Below are 25939 nucleotides of genomic sequence, written 5' to 3' on the forward strand. Positions count from 1 at the left end.
TGGAAGAATGCCTTACAGATAAGACCTTCTTTTATTGGCCGAACGTAACGTAACATAATAACAGGCATCATAACTCGTCATCCGGACAGTCTTAATTACAAGTTGGCATAAGCTTAGGTTGGACTCAAAGAAAAGTTTAATTTGCTTTCTAGTAATTACGCGCCGCTAGTTTGTAATTGTGTAACGGATCTAGTGACGCACGCTCCAGTGTCTCGTTGCATCTGTTTTTACGTCACGCCAATTATTACGAAACAATTGACGAAAACAGAATGTGCCAATGTATTAAACGCGCTCGAATTCGATTTTAATTTGAATGGAAGGTAATTCCAAGTCCTTGGTTCGTTCCTTTTCATTAATGGGAATGCAGTTTCTAAGTGTTTTGGAATGGAGGGAAAAACGCAGAATTCGTTGTAACAACTCCCGTTGCTGCGCTTCGGACAGCAGTTTCCGTTTGGCCATTCTCGTAACCCATCCGTGACCAGAAAAGATACGCCAGCGGCAACGTGTTAAGTAATTGGCTCTCCAAGTGCTAATCGAACACGCGTAATCATTGTTCGTTACCCTTAACTGCTTAACGACACCGACCATTGACTGGCGTCACGTTTTAATAAATAGGAATGGCTCCGGGTTTGAGTTCACTGTTAATGATTCAATTCGTAACTGTTAACCATGACGCGTGTAATCTTTCAATTCTTCACAAAATATTTCAACTGGAAAACAAAGGCTTCATTATATTTTTTACGTCAATGCTTGTACAAAATATCAGAAAATTAATGAATTATATGCTCTTGAAACATCTCAATTATGTAACCATAAATGACATGTGAAACAATTTTTTAAAAAATAATAAAAAAGGCTCTACTGTAATAGAGAACACACTACAGAAAATTGAAGCACAAGAAGAAGAAATAGACCTAATAGAATTTGCTTACCGGAGTAATTACAGTATTTCATCACAAACGGGAAATATTATACACAAAAGACAGGAATTAGCATGGGATCAGTCGTGGGTCCGAGACTAGCGAAGCTCATCATGATATACATAGATAAAGAAATCAATAATATCACTGGCATCAAAGTCTACAGAAGATATGTAGATGACATAATTATTTTATACGACCAAACAATAACAAAAATAGAAGAAATAGAACATAAGATAAACAAACTAAATAATGAAATTAAATTTAAAATAGAAAAAGAAACCAATACAGAAATAAATTACCTCGATATTGTGATAAAACGAAGACGGGAAAGACTAGAATTTAAACCGTATAAAAAAACCAAGCAGGATAATACAAAAATGGGTAAAAAAAATCAAAAATAAGAACGAACAAATTAAACCAAGAAACAAGAACGCAGACACAGCCTTCCCTTATATCAAAGGATTCTTCGAAGAAATAAATAAGACCTCAACAGAGTGAAGAATAAAACTAGCTCCGACCTATGGAAAACTACAAAAAAGAATTTTTACAAACACTGTACAATAAATAATTGTAATATAAACAAAGATGAAGTAAAAATACTACACAAAGAAACCAATTGGTATAAAAGGAAATTCAAAGAAAGTTATGAAATAACGAAAAGTCAAGCCTATAACATTAACAAAAGCTTAAGTGTATAAATCCATGATAATTGGTTAAAATTATTGTAATACTATTTTTAATACTATCAACAAAAATAATTATGATAATAATGGTAATGGTAAATGTTTCAATAATAATTTAAAAAAATTGATTTATAGTATAATCGTTTTTTAAAGAAGCATTATTGTGAGTCCCCAGACGAGTTCGAAAGCGAATAAATCGCGAAATTCTTGCGTTAAAAATGTAAACAACGAGACTCGGAACTGGTCGAACAGGTGTCAAATAATGTGTAAACTCTAGCACGAGCGCTCATAAACAGGTAGATCTTTGACGCGAGTATTTATAAATATTTGACGGGATAAACTTTCTCGAAAAAGGGGAAATTTTTGACAGACGAAAAAGATCGTTAAAGTTTTAGATGTCAAAGAAATTACAAACAATGGCCTGAATTATGAGTGCAGGTGTTATAGTATTATAAACAATCCCGACGAGGGACCAATCCGAAATGTGGATAGTGGACGAGAAAAACGTATAAAAACTGGGATCTCAAGGTCAAAAGAGAGTCTCCTCTGGATTAAGCCAAGAGTGTCCCCGTAAAGTCGTGATCCGTGTGAACTGTGTCGTCGCGCAAGACAGGATTCAGTTACGCCACTTCTCCTGATCGTCCGCCTAGCCAGGTTCTCCTCTCATCCGCCCCGGGGCTGCAACCGACATAGTGGAATAGTGAAGGACTGTCGAATAAGGATATAAGCAAATGCTAACTAATAAACGGTTTTTGGTGTGAAAAACACTTGTCATCCTTTGCCTCCTCCGTCACGATTCACATACAACCCGCCTTTCGGTTTATCTTGACGCTGGATTAATTAATCCTAGTTAAAAGATGGCAACCTTACACTGGTGTCAGTAAAGTGGGATATTTAAGCTCAGTCTACACCAGTCCGAATCTTGCACACCTGACGCGAGATCGTTTGTCCCCCCCCCGTTTGAGTCGGCGAATCTTACACTGTTATGCCGAGATTAAAAAAAGATTCTTTTAACACTGGTGTCAAGTGTATATGCTGGAGGAAGCTAGATGTCGAACCATGAAACCTTCATCGTAATAGTAATTTAAATCATAAATATATTTTAAACACTGCAACAATATTTTAACAATTTGAACTGTAAATATGTAATTTTAAACGAAATGTATAAGTATCAACACAATATAAAGAAATTCCCGGAACTCATGCCCACGGATAAGGGGCCTTTGCCCGAAAATCGTATCGGCCTATAGAAGATTCGGAAATAAAGATGATGTAAGAATGCCTTGTGTCCAGCGCCGGATTAAGCCTCTAGCGGGCCAAGACAAAATTTAAATTGGGGCCCCATTTAAATAAGTTGCTTCTAAACAAATCTTATATAATGTGACATTAGCGTAGCTAGCATGGGTGACACCCGGTGCGGATATCGTGGTGTCACCCAAGTCACACCGTAGTGTCACCCTTTTTAACTCTTTTATAAAACACTATTGAATTGTAATATCTTCGCACTCGAGCAACTTGAACGCTACATCCAATATGCGATGTCGCGACGTATAAGTTTAGATTTAGAAAATAAATCATAACCATACATCAGTACTACCACGAGAGGCGGCGCTAGGAACATTTCTAGATGGTGCGAGAAATCTCGTGGCGCACATTACTTCTGACACACGGGTGGCTGTTGACCTTTTTTTTTCTTTAGATAATGGCTAGTCGAGCGGAGCTTAGTAGGAATTGTTAAATACAGCCTTTTCTTTCCTATCTAAATTCTTAAATAATTTTTAGCTCGTTTTGAAACAGAGAAATCTTCTGCACTGAAGCCGGGCCCCTCCGAATTACGGGCCCTAGACATTTGTCTACTTTGCCTATTCGATAATCCGGCCCTGCTTGTGTCCATTAATACACCTAGTCGTGAGGAAAAAACAAATTCGGTTTTTAGTGAAAACTAAAATGTAAAACTAGAAATTAGAAATTATAAATAGTTTTATCTTCCATATTTTTTAAACATAATTGTAGAAAGCATCAAACAGTGGCTTCCGAACAAGCTTATCGAATGGATATGGCCACCCGAAACCAAGCGTAAAGATTTCTAATTTCGGAACAAGTCTATCTTGATCGTAAATGGGACAATGATAGATCATATGGTCGACGGTGTCCAGGTTTCCTGTAGAGCAAAAGCAAGAGGCAATTTCTGCCCGGTTATACATGCTCAGTAAGTAGTTGAGCAGTAGCAAACGTCAAATCTGTAAGTGGTGACGAGAACCTGCATTCAACACTAGGAAAATAATCTTCTTATTCTATCAGTTTTACTGCTCAACTATTGTTGATTCCACTTTTGCATAGCGTTGTCATGAATATAATTTTTAAGGCTGCTGCGTGAGAGAGGGATGTGAGTGTAGTCCAGCTGACTTAGCCTCAAAGTCGGCATTTTCATTTCCTAGGATGCCAGTATGGCCCCGAACAAACATAAAAGTTCTCTTATTTACAAGATTTTTAATATGGTGCTGGATATATATGATTTTATTGCTATTGCAACTGGGATATATTAGAACTTTAAGGACAGAATAAGAATCAATGTAAATGTTGATAGACAGAGTTTTGTTTGGTAGTGAAGTGGCCACTGAACAGCTTAGTAGACAGTATCTTCTTCAGCTTGATATGTGGTGGTATCTGTACCTTCTAACGTATTTTAGGCAAAATATGTCAGTTTGGAAGAAGATACAAATACTTGAGCGGACATGAAGGGGATTTTTGGATTCATCTGTGTAGATATTAGAAAGGTTGAGGCGCAATTACAAACATTAAACCTTGTACGGCAAGCAGAAGGACACGTTTGACGTTCTAAGTCCAAGTAAAAGACCGCGCGCTCGTTCACAACATCACGTGACTCAGTGAACGTCGCGCATCGACTTACGGGAAATTTGTTGAAAAAATGGCGGATACATTTAACATCGAAGCTTACCAGCGAAGGTAAATAAACAAATTAAACTATTTTAATGTATTTATAGGATGTTTAATAGGTAAGATGCTAGGTTTGTATATATTTTGGACCTAACGTTTTTAGGGTTTCGTAAAAGAAATTATTTTTGTTAATAAATGGCAAGGGATGTGTTTTCATTTGTTTCATTGTGTTTATTTAATATATTATTATGATAATCAGAAAAGAGTGAGTCTTCCATGTATGTTTGGGTCTCATCTCATTTCTCTCAGGCCCTCTAAAGTAATAATTTTCTTTTTTTGTTATAAAACATTAAAAAAATAAATAATTTAGAAAATTCCAAAAATATTTCTAATTTCAATATATATAACTAAAAAGTAATTAACAAAATGGTTAATGTGTATCTAGGTAGTCCAAGATGGCGGCTTGTCTCCGATTCCAGCAATCAGAAGACGGGGAACAGTGGGGACGCACGTTCTAACCTAACCTAACCTGTTCTAATAATTTGGTTGCTAATAATTATGGTAATTTATTAGAATAGGTTAGGTTAGAACGTGCGTCCCCACTGTTCCCTGTCTTCTGATTGCTGGAATCGGAGACAAGCCGCCATCTTGGACTACCTAGGTACACATTAACCCCACACAATGCTGGTCAGTAGTGATGCAAGAATAAAATACCCAGAGGTGGTGGAAAAAATCAGTGCTGAGTTTGAATTGCAGTAGAGGTGCTACCATATATGGAGTTTTGTATGTGTAAAGCACAGCTTTGTGGTACAATGTCTGCAAAATGTCTTAAATGTGCCAAAATGACCTATATCAGCAATGGCAAACCTTTCTGATCTCCTGTGTCATATAGTAAGTACACCTAGCTTTAAAGATGTTTATGCATGCCAAAGTTTTAGACTTCAAATAAAGACATTTAAAGGAATTAAATGAATATGCTTTAATTTGGATAAATGTAAAACAGCTGATTTAAGAACAGATGATCGGGTGATAAACCAAAAGGACGATTGAAAAAAGACAGTTGATATATCGAAGTCATATATGTTACGTGCTGGATGACTTCTATTTACATGCCACCTTGGGCACGTGCGCCACAGGTTTGTCACCCCTGACCTATATATTCATAATCGGTGCAAAAAAACTGTGCAAGAAGTAATTTGACTTGATACACCATCTAAAGTTCAACCTAGATGTTCACAAAGTAAAAAAGGCTTCGCAGTGCTTAAATAAAAAGTACCAGGGTGTCATCCTGGTGTGATCTGGCATGACTAAAGCCCTGATAATCTGCACATGGATAATCAAGAGTATACTTTATATATACACTATGACATGGAAGGACAATATTTTTTACACAATAATGTGATCTTAGACTTGTATTTTTATACTAGCCTTCATACCTCTTCTACATGTATGAAAGCCATCAGCGATGCAGGTGAGCCACATCCAGAAATTTTTGGTAACATCCCTGATTTTTATATACTTTTCATTGAGAATACTATTGCGATGATATACCTTTATAACTTCTTTTCTTAGAAATAATTATAACAAAAAGAATATCATATCAATAAATATATTTTTCTACATATATATTAATGTGAACTGTTTGATATTTATAATCATTACTATTTAACATTTAGAAGAGTAAGACATTTCAAATTTTCTTCTTTATCAATGGTACTTGTTTCCTATTAAAACATTTATTGAAAGATTTTTGTGAAGTCTTTAACCTAAACTCTGAATTTTTTTAGCAGTTGTTATGTTAGGTTATGTATCATATCACAACGTTTTGCATCTTTCAACTGTTTTGGAAATAAGTGGGCCTTTATTTAAATCCCACTGTTGGGTCCGCCATGCCCAATGTATTCAGGACAGATCAAAATCTGGAGGTTTCGACCACATAGATTCAATCCTTGATTGCCAGAACAGTAGCCTAGTCTGATGCCTTAAATGCTTCGTTTATTTAATTGGCCCTAGATCACAATTATGTAGTGGCACATAGCTTTGTTTTGGTTTGTAATTGCAAATGAATTATGTAATAAAAACATATATATTTCTGTTTCTCAAACACTATAAAATGCAATTAATTTAACACTAGGCATCCTTTCATCCTTTTATTTGTTCTTTTGGTAGAAGGATGGAAAGATGCCTAGTGTTCGATTAATTGCGCTTTATAGTGCTTGATAAACAAAAATGTACAATGACACAGTTTCAAATTGGCAAAAAACGTATATATTGTTAAGCTAAGGAATTTTCTGCCAAAAGTTATTAAAAATAAAATTTATTTAATTACTTTTAATGATTTCCTTACAATTTTCTTAAGTGCACAAAATTTCTTTAATTCCAATACAGATTGCAATAAAGACGAAATTAACAAGACGATATTAAGCATGTTATTAAATCGCAATGTCGAGTTCTTTTGAAAAGATCGAATATTACGGTAAAAACTGAAGATTGTGAAGTTTACCTCTCAGATGAAAATGCACACTTAAAGGTAAATAATACAAATTTTACACTGTAAGAAAGATTTGCATATTAGTTTGTCTGAGTAATTGAAATATAACTAAATATAATTAGTTTTATAAAATTATATTCAAAATTTAGATCTACTTTTTATTAAACAACAATTGTAAAACCTTTATAGGGTGTATCATCAGGAAAATAAATATTTTGAGAAATAACTTCTTGTATGAAGAGTAAAAGAATATTATGACTGCTTGTTAATGGAAATAAATGGTTTCTGAAAAAAATACGTAAACATCAGGGCATATACTGAGATCTTTTCATACATGTATTGCTATGCAGTAGTGGTGGTCAACATCTTTGATTTCGTGACCACTAAACTCACAATTTTGAATCTTATGGACCACTCACGAATTTTTTTAAAGGTTACAAACATCTATAGAATAATGGTCATAAATATTCCATTTCACTTTATTTACAGTACTTTATTAATATGAAATTCACTTGTTTAATTATAAAAATTAGTGTGAAATTTATTGCTGCTTGTTTGAAATAAGTTTATGTTTTCTTGGCTCTTTTCCACAAAGGATGACAATTACACTCACAACATTATTTATTGATTTATGGATAACAGTAATTTTGTGGTTGGTGTTAGATTTGAATAAAAAAACCCAAATGAGTGAGAAAAAGCAACCAAGAATATAAACCACACTCGTACCCAGCAGAATTAAATAAATAAAAAACTTAAATCAACACCTTAATGTTCGCTGAGAGATTTATTAATGTAACTAACGTTTTCGATCTAATCGATAGATCATCTTCAGGTTAAACAGAATGTTTCTTAAATGGAACATCAATTTCAAAATTTGAAAATACAAATTTTAAATTTACAAAAAACAAAAAGTATGGGGTCCTGAGACGCCTCATTGATTTGGAAAACAAAGTTTTTAATGAAAAACCTGATAAGCTTATGGACATGAACATAGGAGTTGCACGTTTTACTGATAAGGTTTGCAAGAACTTAAAGAAACGCTATATTAAGAGAATGAAGTGGATTATCTATAAGCAGGTTCCAAAAAATAAGAGGAAGAACGTTACAACATACGTAGTATGGGACCAAATTGATGTACCCAATAGGGTAAAAGAGCTGCTGAACAAAGGACCGAACTTCGTCCCGGAGAGTGCGGGGATATGGGAAACGTCTTACCAGGAGATCGAAAGAGGAATTAGTGGTTTGGATCCGGTGGAGAAGGACTATTTTCGTTGGAAGACTGTGTTAAAAAACCAACATAAATGGAAAAGGGGAAGCTATAGCAAGGACATCAGATATACTAAGGGATGGTTAAAAGAGAATAATTTGATTGCAGCAAGAGCAGATAAAAGCAAACAAATGGTTATAATGAGAAAACAAACATATGATAGAGCCTTAGAAGAATATATCAGAAAAACGGAATGTATCAAGGTCGACAGTAAAATAGTTCAAGCTATTGATAGAAGGGTTAAAAAACTGGAGGAAACCAAACTAGCGAGGATCTTACCGTTTGTCCGAAAATGCCGGAACCCTAGACCAGGGCTCCCTAGGCTCTTTGCCTTCGCTAAGACTCATAAAGAGGGAAAGGAAATAAGGCCTATTGTGGAAAAACGAAAAGCACCTACATTTATCCTGGAAAAAAGATTGCAAGAATACGTCTCCTCACGGATGGAAAATAGTAATTTAGTGGTAAAGGATCCTGTTTTGGTAGTTAAAGAGCTACAAAACATCGCCTTGAAGGATGAAGAAGTGGGAACTGTGTTAGATTACGAAAGTTTGTACCCGTCTATTAAGATTGAGTCCTGTGTAGAAGCACTTTTGGAGTTCTTGTTCAGAGAAAACCCGACTTTAACACAACACAGAAATGAGGTTATAGAAATGGCTAACCTAGTATGTTGCGAATCCTTCTTCGCTTACGAAGACCAAGTATTTAAGCAAAAAAGGGGAGTACCGATGGGAAGCCCAATTTCGGGGCTCCTTTGCGAACTGGTGGTTAGTAAAGTAGAAGAAAAAGTTTTGCGAGACTTCGAAAGGGATATAGCATACTACAAGAGATATGTAGATGACATTTTCATATTATGGAAGAACAATCGAGTAATTGCTAACTTTGTAGATAGAATTAACGAGAACCAAGAGGGCCTTCACCTTAAGCTAGAGCAAAAAAGCTCCAGGATGGTACATTTCTTAGACATTAATGTTATATTTAGCAAAGGGCATATATCCACTGGCGTATTCATTAAACCAACGCATAGCCCACTATATATTCCTGCAAGCTCTAATGACCCTTATAAATATAAGTTAGCGGCATTTAGAGCATTGATTAGAAGGGCCTTTATATACTGTGAGAATGTGATAGACCGGGATACAGAGATAGAAAGAATTATACAGATAGCAGGAACATTAGGTTATAAGAGGAAAGTCATCGAGGGAATTATTAGAAAATTTGAAGCCAGTTATGATAAAGGCACTAAGCACGGGCCTTACAGGTACACTAAATTTACATATAATAAGTATCTAGGAGGGATTATGAAAGAAATAGCAAGCATCAAGGATACAAGGGTGATCTTAAAAAGAGCTCCGAATTTGTATAAAATACTTAGGAACGATAAAGGGTTAGTTAAAAAAGAAGATAAGGCGGGTGTGTATAGGATTCCCTACGAGAACCAGCTAATAGGTATTAATAAAGAGTATGTAGGGGTTACCACTAGAAACTTAGGAATAAGGATCAAGGAACATAAGTATGATATTAGAAAAGGTTCCAATACAACAGTACTAGCCCAGATGGGGCAAGCAGAGGGATCCTTGGTACGATGGAATGAGGCGAAAATCATAAAACAGGTACATTCCCCAACTTTGGCAAGAACAGCTGAAAGGTTAGAAATTTACAGAAGCAAGTTAAAAGATAAATGTATTAACGCAAGGGACGCGGAAGGTCTTCCTTCGGCTTGGAAATATGCCGTTAAAAACTTATAAGAGGCACGTGAGCTCTAGTATATTTTAATGGTGAATTATTACTGGTTAGGATAGATAATATTATGATTGGATACGAGTATAACGTTTTTATATTACACTTGTTGTATCTTTTACAATGTTTTACTTTTTTATTGATGTTACTGGTTATATTTTTAAATTTTTATTGATGTTACTGGTTATATTTTCAAATTTTGAAATTGATGTTCCATTTAAGAAACATTCTGTTTAACCTGAAGATGATCTATCGATTAGATCGAAAACGTTAGTTACATTAATAAATCTCTCAGCGAACATTAAGGTGTTGATTTAAGTTTTTTATTTAGCAACCAAGAATTTTACATTTCTTTTGTAATTCTTCACTTAACCTTGAATCTATTAATGTCAAAAGTTCACAGACCACCAAAATTTTCTCACAGGCCACGGTGGGCCACTGATCACTAGTTGACGACCAATACTGTACAGAACACATTGATCTGTATTTGGTGCAGGATGGAGGATGAGGTGTACCTAGAGAAGTACACTTTATCTCATGGTTAATTATTCTCCTGATAAGAAATTCTGCTGCAGCTATCAATGATGATAGGTATGCACTTTGAGAGAGTACAAACACTTACTTTGATGCTCTAAAAATATATCATTGTTAGGTGTGGCCATTTCAAAAACTATCTTTGATGTCACCACTCCATCCTTTCACGGGTAATACTCGGGTGCAATGGAGTATAAGTGCAGCCATAGGTGGTACTGTACATTAAGGGATGGCATGTCAAATTGGGAAATATCACATTGCTACCTATTTTGTATGATTAGTATTTCACTATGTTGACAAACTTCTTTCACGTACAGTACTATGTCCATGAGTTTACCTTCTGATGTATTTACTTTTCCTTCTAATAAACCTTGTATGTGTTTTTAGGTTTTTGCTTTTTTGTCCTGTAAATAGTTTGCCTCTTACTGCTATTTTTTGCTTACAATGCATGTGGAAAAATGGACCTCTATTCCAGGCCCATTATACACTTTGCCATGCTTACAACAGGTGGTTGGGTGGTTAGACATGAGATGATATTTCTCATGTCTAACCACCCAACTTTGACTATTGTTTAGGTGTGAGAATGATTCTGGAATATCAAAAAGTTTGATATTCCAGAATCATTCTGGAATCACACCTGAACAATAGTCAAATTCTCAAATTTAGAGTAATAGACTAATGTGTTTACAGCCTGACCATTTGCCTTATACACTATTTATATATGCGGAAAAATAGTAAATATCTAGCAAAGCATTAGTAATTTCTACAAAATTAATGAGTGATAATAATTTTCAAATATATTATACAAAGTGCAATCAATCACAAAACAAAGAATTTCAAAACATTAAAATGACAATAAGTTAGTAATAACAAAAAAGTAATAAAATTGGTAAAAATCTATACTTTTATTTGAATTAAAATGATAAATTATGTGAAATATTATTTTATATTTTATTTTTAAAGTTATCTTTTACTAAATTGTTTGTAAATATTATTAATAGTTTTAATTATATTACTTTTGTGTTGTTTAGGTATTGTTTAGATTGTGAGGAAAAATTCATCCTTCATTCCTGAGGAAAGATTTAAGAGAAATGACTTGAAGATCCAAAGTAAGTAAGGTTTTACATATTTATTTGTTACATGTTTTACATTGATATTATGTCATATTTGGTGTAATTACTGTCGATACACTCATCATCAATGTAAAGACTAGTTGTCATCGCTGTACCGTTTATATTACATTTGTATGTTGTGTGTGTGTTTTATAATCTGAGTAATGCAGTATGTTTCAATCTGTGCCACCCATTAATTTTTAGTTTCCCAGCTGTTATACATAAGAATGGAAATGTATGGTGATCAGTCAAAAAATGACCCACTCAAGATTTTTACATTTTTGGACTCTGGATCTTAAAACACCAACAAATACAAAAAAACTTTGGGGGATTTTTTTGTACGTTAGTGTGTGTATGTTTAGGTGGCATGATTTTGTTCACCGTCTTTAAAGCTTAATAACTCCTGTGATTTTTGTCAAAAATTTCTGAAATTTTACAGGGAGGTTTGTGTATTATGGGGATTGGTGCTATTAAATTTTGGTGGTTAAAGATAGAGGAGGTGGGGAGATAAAGGGAGTCATGTCATATCTTGAGTAGGATCAAACTTGATGAAGATTTTAATCACTATTAGCATTTACAATTTTTTATAAAACCCATCCCTATCTTCAAAATTAAGTTTTTCTTTGCCATTTTATAATAATTAAAAAATATAAAAAGCTTTTTTAATGAAATATCCTAACAGATGGCTCCAACAAAGTTATCAGGAAAGTTAAGTAACTCATTGTTGAATTTCTTTTTATTTGCTGGTACAGCTAGAGACTAACTGCACGTGAGGTTTTTTAAACCACTCCACAAACATATCTTGTGAGTTAGTTTTGATTTTAATACACATAACAGACTTACTTTTTTCTTGCACTATTGGATGAGTTCCCTGTTGGCAGATTATCCATGTTGCATTGCAATGAAATAAACCAAAAATATTTTAATAAACAATTTTAAAACTAATATTAATTGTTTATATGAACAGTTGTTATAAAATGCATCATAGAAGAGGGAAATAAGCTACTGAGCCTCCAGTAAAATATATCAATTTTCATAGATTTAAAATAAATTTGAGATTTTTTGTTCTCTAAAATCCATAATATTAATAACCAATTTTTAATATTCTTAATAATCTAACATCAATTATACAGCGTTAGCTCATAAGTTGAACAATTTCTTTTAGGAAATTTGCCCTAAAAGTCTAACTTTTTTGGAACTGGAACACAAAGACTGCCTTACTGTACAATGTATATGTGTGTGGGTACATTGACAGATTGGGTTAATTTTTATTTTGGGCTAAAAACAATGAAACAATGAAAATCTGTTACTTTTTTAGAATAGAGTAGTATGCTTAGGCCAACAAGGCCAAGTGAGTGGAACAGTAAGAGTATAGCACAAATAGTTTGTGCATGTAACTGCAGAACAGCAGTTAGCTGCCATGTATCTATCTGGTTAATAGCCACCATGCAAAGTTTGGTGGCTATTAACCAGATGAATAATGTTCATAAAATTTTCCTTGTTATCAATAAGGGTGTTATGACTGCATGGCCAGACAGGGCCAGTATTTTCACTTGACAGCTGGATTTGTAGTCAATCTCTTTGTAGCAGCATGCAATGGAATACATAGTGATTGCTTTCATCTGAGACCCCACAAGTGGAGGACTGATTGCTGTTCTGGAAGCCAAAGCAATTCGAAGTTGTTGAAATGACTGTGTCTGGTCATAAATTGAGTCAAGTTACAACCAGGAGAAAACCAGTTAAGTTTACAGATACGCTTAATGTTGGGGAGAGAGGAAATAGAGAACATGCCACGGTTATGACATGTTGAACTCGTCATTACTTATAAGTATAAATCCATGTGACAATTGCTCACCAGTGACTGAGTGGATAAAACCACTGAACACTGGTAATTGATTGTAGGTTTGCACCTCACCAATGGAGTGCCATGTGAAGTTTCCTGAGCTTTCTTTACATATGTAACACCTAAATAGGGACTAGTTTCCCATAAAAGTCCTCCTGTGAGGCATGCCCTTTGACAGACTGCCCATGCATTTCTCTACATAAACAATCCAATCCAATTCATGTGACAATTATAAAAGCAGACAAAACCTGTTCTGAACTGCATGCATGTGTAAAATGTAAAAAGATTCTGACCATACATGATCAGTTCGGGTCGCGAGAAAGTGTGAGTTTTGACCAGTCATCAAGAAAGTCCATGGGCAGTGGCGAGATTGAGTCCTGCTGGGTAGTTCCACACTAGTTGCTGATTAGGCACAAAAAAAGTAGTTCCGTCTTTTGGGTTGAAGCTATACAGAATGAAACTGTACAGAATTGACTCTCTTGCAGTCTGTACATCGATGTTGGCAAAGTGAGAGAGCTCTTTGCGTGAGAGGTTGACACTTTCAGAGGGAGCAATCTGTGTCCTCGCACATTGTGGTTGTATAGACTTTTTCATTTCTAATTCTTCTTTTGATTGGCTAGACTTCTCTTTCCTCACTCCCCGATTGGTCTCACCTGTTTCCAAGTGGAAGTTGAGATCAGTTCGAGTCGCGAGAAAAGTCTAGCCAGGATGCTCTATCCGACACCATCCCTTGACTCTGGCTGGAATTACCAATAGAACTAAGACACCTGCACTCATATTTTCACTTGTTACTTCCTTTTATCACATTCTAGTATTTCTTTTCTTTTCTTTCGAAGACACAATGTAGTGACGTAAACTTAAACACTGGGCGAATTTTTCATCCTTTTTATTCAGTTGGACTTTAACCGAATAAAAAGGATGAAAAATTCGCCCAGTGTTTAAGTTTACGTCACTACATTGTGTCTTCGAAAGAAAAGAAAAGAAAAAAAAAATACAAAACACGGTTTCCTCAAGATAGAACATTCTAGTATGTTAATACCCTTATTTTCTATGTATTTTGTTTGTCAGAGCTTCTCTTATCCCGATCAAGTTCTCTTCTCGCTATTGTATATGAGTGATGGTGTCAAAGTTCGGTGTTGCTTACTCGACTCATGTAAACTCGATACCTTGCGAAATTGTTTGTTTTTGCTTCGCATTAATTGTTTATTACAAATTTTTATAAAATTTTTTAGGTTTAAACTCTATTTAGGGCCTCACGCTAGATTGTTTCTTGTTTTAAGTATTGATGGGGTGGCCAAATATCTGCAGCAGACAGGCAGTTAACAGTCCAAAACTGGTCCTGACTATCTACCAACCAAATGGATAAAACAACTTCCTGCCTCAAAATGACTTGAGCACCAGCTATCGGCTATATGATACATTAACTCTACTTTAGAACAATGCTGAGACCAGTATATCTATGGACTCTGCTTATACACAATGCGGAATTTTACCCCCATTTTTGTGTTCAGGGTGTCTTAAAATGTGAAGATTTCCAAAAATTTGGTGGGGGCAAATTTAACAATATTCTGATATTTTTCCGCATTATATTCATAACAGCCAGAAAAGTAAAATGATATCATATAAATAAATCTTTTATATTCGTATTTGTTAATCCGAAATGTCTATAACAGTCAGTTTTATCCTAGGTAACATCGGACCAAATTATCTCAGATAATCCAGGTTCTACTCTATGTTAATATCTGCATAATATGATGAATGAACTGAACTTTCTTTGTTTGATTTCAGCCAATTTGTAATATAAAGGAAATAATGTATCTTTCAAAGTTCTGGACTACATTTGGTTGATATTTGTAACCCAATTTAATGTTTTTTGTCAACGTAAAATACTAAAATTTCGTTGTTATTATTAGTTTAGCATGGCTATAATCTTCTAATAGGACTCATTGCACTGATGTAACCTCTGGGTGAAAAAACAAAGGCTTTAATTTGCAACTGTATATAATACTTTCTTGTGTTTTGGATCTTTATGTCCCTCCTCAGCAGTTATTTTACACATCATCATTCTTAAATACATGCCAGGACACTCTATGGGTAACTGTCCCCTATTTAGGTGTTACTAACATGAAGAAAACCTGGAAAATCACATGGCCAGCCCCTTGGACAGGCGCAAACTCAAGACCAACCGTACAGTGGTTTTATCCACTCGGCCAATAATGGGCGAAATAAGTAAAATCATTTGTAATCATTATATATAAAAATGACAGTCACAAAAGTAATCAGGAAATTATACTTTTATTTTAAACATTATTGCAGAACTTATATTAATAATGTAGAAATACTTAAACATTACAAGTAGAAACAAATAGTTATGTCTTAAAATATGCTTTGTATTTAAGTCATATTAGATTTCAATGAATTTCACAAATAAAATTATATAAAGAAAATTGACTTTCAATGTGAATTTTTAAAGTACAATTAAAACAGAATTTTTAATCAGAAATATCACATGTTTTAACACTTAAAAAGGTATACTTACATATGTATTATCTAAACCTTAATAACTTTTGTTTTGTATCGTTATGTGGTATGGCTAGTTTCTTGATGAGTTTGAAATTCTAATTGTGTTGTAAAGTTTCTTTCACAAACGTCACAATAGAAATGTATCTTATTGTCGTAAGTAATTAGATGCTTCTCAAATTCAACTTTTTTTTTAAAAATCTGGTCACAGATATTACATTGGTATGGTGTACCCTTCGGATGCTTGGGATGTACTTTTAAACAAAACACTTTTAAATGGCATTTCAGCTCAATCTCTGTTTTAAAAGCTTTTTTACAATGGCTACAAAAATATGGATTTTTCAGATGAATAGGTACATGCTTTAATAAATCACTTTTAAGATTATATCCCTTTTTGCATACGTCACAGTAGAAAGGAAAACTGGCTTCGTTGTGAACAGTTCCGTGCCTTTTTAAATGACTTTTAGTTCTGAAACTTCTCTTACATACCTCGCAACTAAATGGTTTTACGTCAGCATGGATTCTCTTATGAATGGCTAAAGTGCTTTTACACGAAAATTTCTTTTTGCAGATATTACACTTTTGAACGTGAGTTTTTGAATGTTCCTTCAGCAGATCTTTTGTTTTGAATGCCCTTCGACACCACCAGCATACAAACATATTTTCGTGTTCAACAAAGCGATGCTTTGCTAAAGAACTTTCACATTTAAAACTTTCTTCGCATAAATCACAAAAATACATATTTTTGTCATTATGAGTGATTTCGTGTTTTCTCCAGCAATCTTTTCTTTTAAAACGCCTTTTACATATACGACATGAGTACTTACATTTATTACTATGATTTTCTTTATGCCTGCTTAAATGGCATTTCTTCGTAAACTTCTTACAACACATATTGCATTTGAAAGGTCGGTCTTTAATGTGCCTCGCTTTGTGACGTGTCAACTGACGTTTTCCGTTACATTCTTTTCCACATATTGTACAAACGTAAGCCGTACCTTGTTTTGATGCACGTGTTGAACATGTTTCAACATGTTCACCAGAAAAGTGGTCTTGAATTATTCTATTATTGACTTTGATTTGATCTTCATTGTTGTGTAATTTAATGTGCCTTTGCAAAAGAAATTTCCATGAACACATCCGATTGCAGGATGTACAGCGAAATGGCTTCTTTCCAATATGAAAGAAAAGATGTGCATGGAAAATTGCCTTTTTTAAAAAAGTCTGTTTACATAAACCACACGTGTATGTGCTTTTAGAATAGGATGCATGCATCATTTTCAAATATTTCTTTTTTATCTTTGCTATCCACCTATTGTGTGTTTTAACTGAAGGTGCAAATTTCTTGCTGTTAATCTTATAATGTTCTGCTCTTCTAGGATTGTACTCAATATCATATTGCTTACTTTGAGTTTCTTCGTTAACTACAAATTAAAAGTAATATTAAAAATGTTCTCTTCAAGTACTTTTCTAATGATTTATAAAGCCAAATTTTTAAAAGAGCATTTAACAAACTTTACTTACTTTGAGTCTTCCTCTCCTCTGTGTTAAATTTTTTGTCGGAAGTGAAGAATTCACTCTTTTGAATAACCTGAACAATACAGAATATACAGTCAAAGTAGTGATATTTACGAATTATTTAATAAAAAATAGATATAAAAATATATCGAAATATGTATTACTTACCTGAACGTGTTCAAAATCATTTGTCAAGTAAACAGCTTCTTTACAATCTTCAGTTTTTACTTTAATATTCAATGTTTTCAAATCAACTTTACACTCTGACTTTATATCGTGTTTAATGTCGTAATTCTGCTCTTTTATTTCTTCCTTTTTACACTCTGTAATGAAAGTTAAGAAATTTCGCATGTATAATATAATTCTACGCAAACAATACGCAAATAATTTCATAAAATTAATTTAAATTTAATAATTCGAAAGAAATTTTCTTAATCTAAAAATATATAACTGTATGATTTTATTATATAATTTATTTATAGTTATAAACAAAAACAAAGCTGTGTCACTGCATAAACATGATCTATAATACAATATATTGTTATTATAAGCTTTTGGGTGACATACCTGAGTCCAATAATCAAAAGTGTTTTTATGTTTGAGTTATGACTAAATTTTAATCATATTTTTAATTTATTTCATTTAAGATTGAGGAGACAAGGGAGGAATGGGACACTTGAATTTTCTTATTTCCCATTTATTTATTGTAATTGTTTTATTTGTCCCTAAGTGAGAGTGGCTGAACTTGTATTTTCTTATAAAATGGCTGATGAATTGTTTCAACAGAAGAGGTTTTAGAAGAGAAAATTACATTACTATTGCTCCAGGTAAATATTAATACCAATATCTGATGTAATCTAAAATTTTATATTAAAGATAACTTTTAGTGCTTAATACAGAAATTGAAAGCAGTATTTTAATAGTACAATTTCATTATATTACTTTCTTGCTATTTCCACCGTACGTCTAGTTATAGCAAGTATAATACAAAACCTAGGGAGGTCTGGAACACTGCATTGTGGCGATTGTTCGCCATGTTTGTACCTTAACAGACAATGCCCTTTGTTTGTTGCTTTCCCTATCGGTCCATCGTTCGTTAGACCCGGAGGGGACGATTAACTCCGCAAGGGGGACAGGACGTATAAATAGCGGCAAGACCGACGGAACAGGATCTTTCTTTTTCGGAGCATCGGAGAAGCGAAGGTAGCACATCGACAGTCTCGCCCATGTACAGGATTGTATACGGTATTTTTAATAGTCTCTATGTAATTATATGCGTGTCGGGAAAGAAGTAATTTTTGTCGCAAAAGCTTGTATTTTATTTGTAGTCCGGTTCAATCCAGATGTAAACTTTTTCTGTTGAAAGAAAAGGAAATAAATCTTACAGCATAATAGGAAGGAATGAGACAGTGTCTATTAATAATAATAATTTTTATGATGTGGTGTTAAATTTTATAGTCTTTGTTTTTATTTTCAGGAAAAATGCCACATAAATGGAAGAAGAAAGATCTAACAAAATCAACACCAGCCAACAGTGTGATTCTTCAAGCAGTAAACATGGTGTTTGACAAGAGAAAGAGTATAAGGAAAGTTACAAAAGCCATGAATTTATCAAAATCAGCACTAGCAAGACATGTGAAAAATTTAATAGCATTTCAGACCAGGAGTCTGTAGTATTCCAGTCTAACCTCATTTGTGGAATGGTTTTCTCTGTGGAGGAAAAAGCAAAGTTAAGAAATTACTTGCTGAGTGCAAGTAAAATGCACTATGGCCTGACAACAGTGCAAGTAAGAAATTTGGCATATGAGTTTGCTGCTGCCTTGAATACATATTGCAGTTTGTGGAACTTCAATAAAACTGCAGGATATGACTGGTTGAAGGGATTTATGGGATGTCGTTTACAGCTTTCATTTTAATCACCAGAAGCCACTAGCTTAGGAAGAACTACTAGCTTCAATAAGAAGAATATTGATGACTTCACGGACAAACTGAAATCTATTTATGAAAAATATATTAATTTATCTGCATATAATGTCCAATAAATATTTGCAGTGATTGTTGGTTCATTTTCTTATGTTCTCGGTTAAATGTTGATTCACAGTATTCTAAATAAATTATTTATTTATAATCATGTAGTAAAATTTTCTTTTAATACCTCAAATCAAGCATAAATATGATATTTTAGCATAATATGATACTTTACATCAAAACCTCGTGCTGATAGTATGACTGTCTCAGTAAAACTAATATTGTATAGACACACACATCAGTAATAACTATTTATATTTGCTAAATAAGTATTTTAATACCAATTTCATGTGAATTTGTTATCCTTTTATAAACTGTCCCACTCCTCCCTAATAAAAGGGAGGAGTGGGACATTTGTCACAGCATACAAAACTTATAATTTTTCTACCAAATGTTAGCATTAAAACTTTCATTCCTTATGTTTTTGACATACTTTTCCCAAAAATGTCCCATTCCTCCCACTTCTCCCCAGTGGCATAGCAAACATAACTGGTACCCGACATTTTATTGGCTCCCCTCTCCCCCTCCAGAAACACACATAGGTTGTCTTGGAGACCATTCAGGTGCCCCTCTGTGAGTGGTGCCCGGTGCATAATACACCCCCTTGCACCCCCCTCGCTATGCCACTGCTCCTCCCCTATATGCTCTTCACCTCAAATTAGTAGTGGCTTGCCCTTTTACCTTGTATATATATATATATATATTTATGTTTTATCTATTTTTCTAACCACTGGAAATATTTTTAATATTATAAAAAATATCTTTATCATCTCACCTATTTCCTTCTTATAGTGAAAATTCCCCCAAATGTTGGAATTCTCTGTGTCATTTGTTGATATTGGATTTCCATAAATATTTGACTGAAACAATAGAAAAAATAATAATAATACTTTAAACTGATTATCAGGAAAGTTGAATTTTTACACGAAAAGTGATTATTTGGAGTAAGAACTACACACTGAAACATGAAAAATGCAAAAAAATTCCGGGATAATTTCTGTATGTTTGCGTGGCACTTTATTTGAAGCTTAATAACTCCTATGCTTTCTGTCGAAAATTTCTGAAATTTTGCAGGGAGGTTTGTGAATTAGGGGGATTAATGCTGTTAAATTTTTTGGGTAAAGGTCAAAGGTCGAAGGGATGAGCGATAAAGGGGTCATGTGTTACATCTCAAGTAGGATGAGATGTAATGACGATTTTACTCGTTATTGGAATTTACAATATTTTTATGAAACCCACTCTTACGCCGTTTTTGTTTTTTCATTTTATAACAATTAAAAATATAAAAGGTTTTTCTTAAATATCGCAACAGATGGCGCCACATACGCAGTTTTAACTATCGCGGGAAAGTTAATTAACCCTTTTCATGCGGTTATATGCTTTTAGGCGTAATTAATCAAAAAATTCGATTATTTTGCGTTATATTCGATTTTCCAGCGATCTTAGCTTTGATTCGCTCTTCTGTAGGTCGATTGACTTTGTTTAAGCCAAAAAGTGTTTTGTGACCACCCCTGGCCCATAAATATTTCGGTAAAATAGACCCCTTACCATTCTACGGCAAATCTTCCCAGTTAACTACACAGTTGACTGAAAACAATCAAAGGGAAACTCCTTCTACAGTTTTATTGGTTATCTTCTGTCTTTGTTGACATTACTTTAACCAATCACAGACTTGTGAAAGGAAAATTTGCCGCGAAAAGTCCCGTCTTCAACCTTCCAAGTAAAATGTAAACAATCGCAATAAATCCGCTTTTTAAAAATTTAAATCGTTTTTTAGCATTAATTAACTAATTTGATGTACTTAGACATCAAATTAGCTAATTCTACAATATTTCGGCTAGTAAATATGTTTTTAAAACTATCTAGCAATAAATATTTCCAGGAAACTCCACCTCCCTATAGAGAGGTTTCAAGGTCGCATGTCACGTGATAAAACACACGTTTGCTCCGCCCATTCGCCATTTTTGTGGTAGTTTTCGCTCGCTTAGCTTGCACGTAGTCTGTTATTCGACGTCTTTTTTTAGTTTAAACGTACAAAAATACTGCAGTTCTATTATCATGGATTAAGTTAAAAAAGATTCTTTTCTTGCAAGCTATTCTAGCAGTCTAACAGGACGAGATGCAGCTCTGTACGAAGAGAAAATTTCGTTATGTCAAGGCGATCCATACGAAGCCAGTTTATCAGACTTCGTCGTATATCAAGAGTTGTGGCCGAAAGTAGAATTTGGTGACATTATAAACTATTTGGTTTTTACAACAAATTTCTACACCCTGTCACAAATGAAAGCTTATAAATCTTTAGAGGCCCATAACTATTTAACAAGTGGCTGGGTTTCTCCTGATATAAAAGTAAAAGTAATTAATAACAGCGAAGTAATATTGCTTGGAAAGATATGTTTTCTTTTGTTTGTTTAAACTCGTGTTTTTACGTATTTCTTAAGTAAGAATTTTTGTCTGAAAGTAAAAGTCTAATTAAAAACAGCCGTGGAAATTTTTTAATTCAAATTGTTCAGTACCTTTATTTTCTAGTTGAAACTAGCATATAATAAGTCTACTTGCTTTTCGTTTTAACGTGTAATGTTTATAAGTTTGCACTAGCTAAAGCCTGAAATTACGTTAGTTATTCGTTTATAAATGCATTATACCTAACTAAATTAATATAAGCAAATCAGTAAACTCTTTTAGGTTTTAAAATATAACTTAGTGTTTATTAACGTAAATATTGAAATGAAATGTTTCTGACAAACTCTTGTATTGATATTCACTTTATTCGTAACGAAATTTTTCCGGTTAATTCTCGAGAGCCATGCAGTTTGCCTTCGTCGTGAAAGCTCCTCAGTTTGAGATCCTTGATGACAAATAATGCCGGGAATTTTAAAAAATGATGTTCCTTTGTTCTTGAGTGAACTAGCATTACACCCAATTACACAACAAATCACCATAGTGATATTCGCGACGAAAAAAACAACACAAGAACTCCAGTTAAAACGCACGTGAACACACACAAAACGTAAACAAGTCACAAACAGTCACAAAGATGGCGCTGGACAATTGCGCATGCTCATGACGTCACTCGTGATGTCGACATGAAACCTCTCTATAGTAAATCTATGGAAGATCTTCTTGCTGTTAATTGGCTTTAAAAATTTTGTTTCTACGCCTATTACGCTCTAATTGGTAATTTATATTATGACTGAATCAACTTCAACGAATGGGAGTTTTTTTTGGGTCGGGATTTTCCCGCGAAGAACCAATCCACGTGATTAAAGTCAGAATGTAAACAAACGTTAAAAGATAGCTATATTCATCATTTTAGAGCCGTAATTCTACTAGTTTTTATGTTATTTGACTTTATTTAGACAAGAAGATTTTTTATCAAAAGCTTCTATCTGAAAAATTTACCGAAAAACTCATTACTTCCGGATATTGCGTAATTGCAGGAAAAAATTAACTAATCGCTTATTTTAGTGTATTATTGTATAAAGCCTTGAAAAAATATTAAAACAGAGTCAAATATTCACTATTTTAAACAGAAATATATGATGATAAACTTTAACGTGTTGCTTGACGATAACAATCGACTCCTCTCCCTGCCAAGTAATTGGAGACATAGTGTAAATAATGGCAATAACTTCTCCCCCGCTTTAGCTAGAGAGCTGCTGTTTCTTTTATTTAAAAGAAGACAGATGTATCTAACTAACAAATGTACAAAGTTTAGCGATTTTCTGTAAATTAATTATTTTTTTCTTCTGTTCGTAAGCTTCAAATTTTAATATTATTTTAAATTTCTATTAAACTAAAAATTAAACAATCGTAAACAGCGATATGTTCTTAATCAAACACAAAAAACAGATTAAACATAGCGCGATTTTGAAGCGAAATATCGCGATTTAAATATTATCCAAAAACTGCAAAAAATGCGCCGCATGACGAATTCCACTCAATTATTTGCTGTAGATCGCCAGCATGGAAAGGGTCAAGCAACTTTTTGCTGCATTTTTTTCCTTCAGTTTTCATTTTATAACAAGACCAAAAATAATTCGAAATTTATCTTTAATTTATCCAAATAACAATTAAAAAATAGAACAGGGTGTAATTTTTATTACTAAGCACTGATTTTGAATGTACAGTACAGTAAAACCTGTCATAAACGAAACCTGCCTAAAATGGAAACAATTTCTATGTTAGAGAAGAAGCTGTTGTATACGGAAACCGGAAATAATATTCGTTACCGCGCGATTATACAGGTGTTACTACAAATTATTATTTTAAAATACTTGCAATTTAAACACAAAACAGTTGTCATGTTAAATTTTATAAGCCATACGGCAACGTTTTCTCTCTTAATGTTATTTACAATAGAGACACATGTCCAAAATACATAGAATATTTGAGTATTATATATGTTAAGTTCGATAATAATAACACTACAAAACAAGTGTACTTTGTACTCACCTCTACGTTAAAGTCGTCTTGATATTCCAAAGGTTCTGACTTAATTTCTGCATTAAATTCCTTCAAAACTTCTCCAAATTTTTCTTCTCTTTCTTCATATGTAAAATCTGAATGTTTTTCTATCTTCATTTTAGCAATTTATAGTAATTTCGTATGTCAACAATCTACACATAAATCGTGAAGTTCAAGTGTAATTGCGTAAATAAATGAATGAAATTCATATGTATATTTAATCACTAACCTGTATTTAAATGAAGTGTCATAAATCGATATAAAAATGTAAACATCCACGTTAAATTTCTCCCAGAATCTACAGCAGTTGATAGAGATGTCAACTCTCCCTTTGTTACCAATATAGTAACTAAACAAATGGATGCGTGCACATTCAAGGTTAAAGGAAGGAGGAAGTCGTGGGTGGCACACGTGACGAGTTTGTAGCTATATATTCAGGTTTATATGTTAGGAAATTATTATAAAAAATTTTTGTAATAATATTTTTATGTTTTAGATCACGTCCATAATGTTCTGGAGGAAGTTGATACAAGCTTATCAGATGGTCAGCTTCCCTTTTCAGTGACAGACACGTCTTCCTTTTAATTAGTCACTCGAAAGAGATATTTTGAATGAATTTTTCCCTTTTTATGAGGGGGTATAGCTTGAATATTTAATTTGTAATCAAACCATTGCTAATATTCTCAAACATGGGGAAAATTAAAGAACTTTTATTGTAAAAAGTATTTCTAAAACATGATGTTTAATTATAGAAATGTTAAAGTGAAATTATGAATTATCATGTGCATCATTCCAAATTGCCTAAAAACAAATGAATATAATTTTTAAAAAATTACTTTATTCATGCATATATCAACTTATTTAACACAGAGTTTCCCTGCACTTTGACCCTCCCAGTGGTGTGCTACCTGACACTCCTCACCACCCGGTCGGGTAAGTGGTTTATGACTCATCGAAGAGAACATCTGCAGACACTAGGGAGTGATATTTCCAGCCATTTCTCCGCGTATTGTTTACTAGAAACGTAAAAACAAAAAGTAAAAAATAAAATAAACATTTTTAAAAGAGATTTATACTATTAAATCTCATGATTAAAAAGGTCGAGGGGTAGAAAGATAGAGAGGGGGATCAGATGTTAAATAAGCTCTTTTGCTGAAAGTCTATTTACATATGTTACGTTGGCATAATTTTTGGGTGCTTGGGAATGTAATTTTAAATAATATATGAAAAATTCTTTCAGTTGACTTTCTGTTTCAAAGCGTTTATACAATGGGTGCAAAAGCATCGATTTTTCACATGACTAGGTTGATTCTTTAATTAATAAGTCACTTTTAAGATTGAAGCCTGCTCAACGTTAGATTCTTGAAGATTTCTTGAACTTGACTTCTGAGGACGTTCTCTATTATCAATTTCGACTTGATTTTCATTGTTGTGTTCTTTCATGTGTCTTTGCAAAAGAAATTGTTACGAAATCGTCTGATTGCAGCAAGTTCAATGAGAATGCAAATTTTTTGTTGCAATTTGCTTATTTGCAAAGGTCTGTTTTAGAATAAGCTGCACAAGTTACTGCGAAGTATTTCCGTTTTATCTTTCCTTGGATTCTAGTGCATTTTTTAATTGAAGTTATTTTAAGGTATTTTTTTAAAAAATCCAGCAACGAGTTGCTTAACTTTTTCGGTGACATTTAAAACTGTGTGTATGACGCCATCTGATATTTAATGATATTCATGATATTTTATTATTATAAACTTTTTATATTTTTAATTATTATAAAATGACAAAAAGCTCCATTTTGAGGGTAGGGATGGGTCTTTATAAAAAATTGTAAATGCTATTAACGAGTAAAATTGTCATTAATTCAGACCTTATCTCCCCTTTATCTCTTCACCCCCTCGACCTTTAACTACCAAAACTTAAT

At 33.5% G+C, this 25939-nt stretch overlaps 2 protein-coding genes across 2 annotated transcripts; one reads left to right on the top strand and one right to left on the bottom strand.

Annotated features, from left to right (window-relative positions):
• The first annotated feature begins 7979 nt into the window (after nt 1-7979).
• Nucleotides 7980-10007, top strand: LOC136972521 (uncharacterized). The gene has a single exon (XM_067267107.1). It carries the CDS (start codon nt 7980-7982, stop codon nt 10005-10007), a length of 2028 nt encoding a protein of 675 aa, XP_067123208.1.
• Nucleotides 10008-15764: 5757 nt separating this feature from the next.
• LOC136972524 (zinc finger protein 761-like) lies at nt 15765-24343 on the bottom strand. The gene is made up of 6 exons (XM_067267111.1): nt 24251-24343; nt 24010-24173; nt 20330-20414; nt 17695-17849; nt 17533-17599; nt 15765-17432 (listed from the first exon to the last, which is right to left on the bottom strand). The coding sequence occupies exons 2-6, from the start codon at nt 24136-24138 to the stop codon at nt 16069-16071; spliced, it is 1800 nt and encodes a 599-aa protein (XP_067123212.1). The 5' UTR covers nt 24139-24173; nt 24251-24343; the 3' UTR covers nt 15765-16068.
• Between the last annotated feature and the right edge of the window lie 1596 nt (nt 24344-25939).

This window comes from Centruroides vittatus, unplaced genomic scaffold, assembly GCF_030686945.1.
Source record: "Centruroides vittatus isolate TY-2023 unplaced genomic scaffold, ASM3068694v2 contig_2953, whole genome shotgun sequence".
In the NCBI taxonomy this organism is placed as follows: domain Eukaryota; kingdom Metazoa; phylum Arthropoda; class Arachnida; order Scorpiones; family Buthidae; genus Centruroides; species Centruroides vittatus.

Coding starts and splice junctions, on each gene's coding strand:
- LOC136972521 (XM_067267107.1), top strand. CDS start 7,980: ATGAACATAGGAGTTGCACGTTTTACTGATAAGGTTTGCAAGAACTTA.
- LOC136972524 (XM_067267111.1), bottom strand. CDS start 24,138: ATGAAGATAGAAAAACATTCAGATTTTACATATGAAGAAAGAGAAGAA. Junction 17,600..17,694: donor ATGATTTTGAACACGTTCAG/GTAAGTAATACA, acceptor TGTATTGTTCAG/GTTATTCAAAAGAGTGAATT. Junction 17,433..17,532: donor AGAGGAGAGGAAGACTCAAA/GTAAGTAAAGTT, acceptor TTTAATTTGTAG/TTAACGAAGAAACTCAAAGT.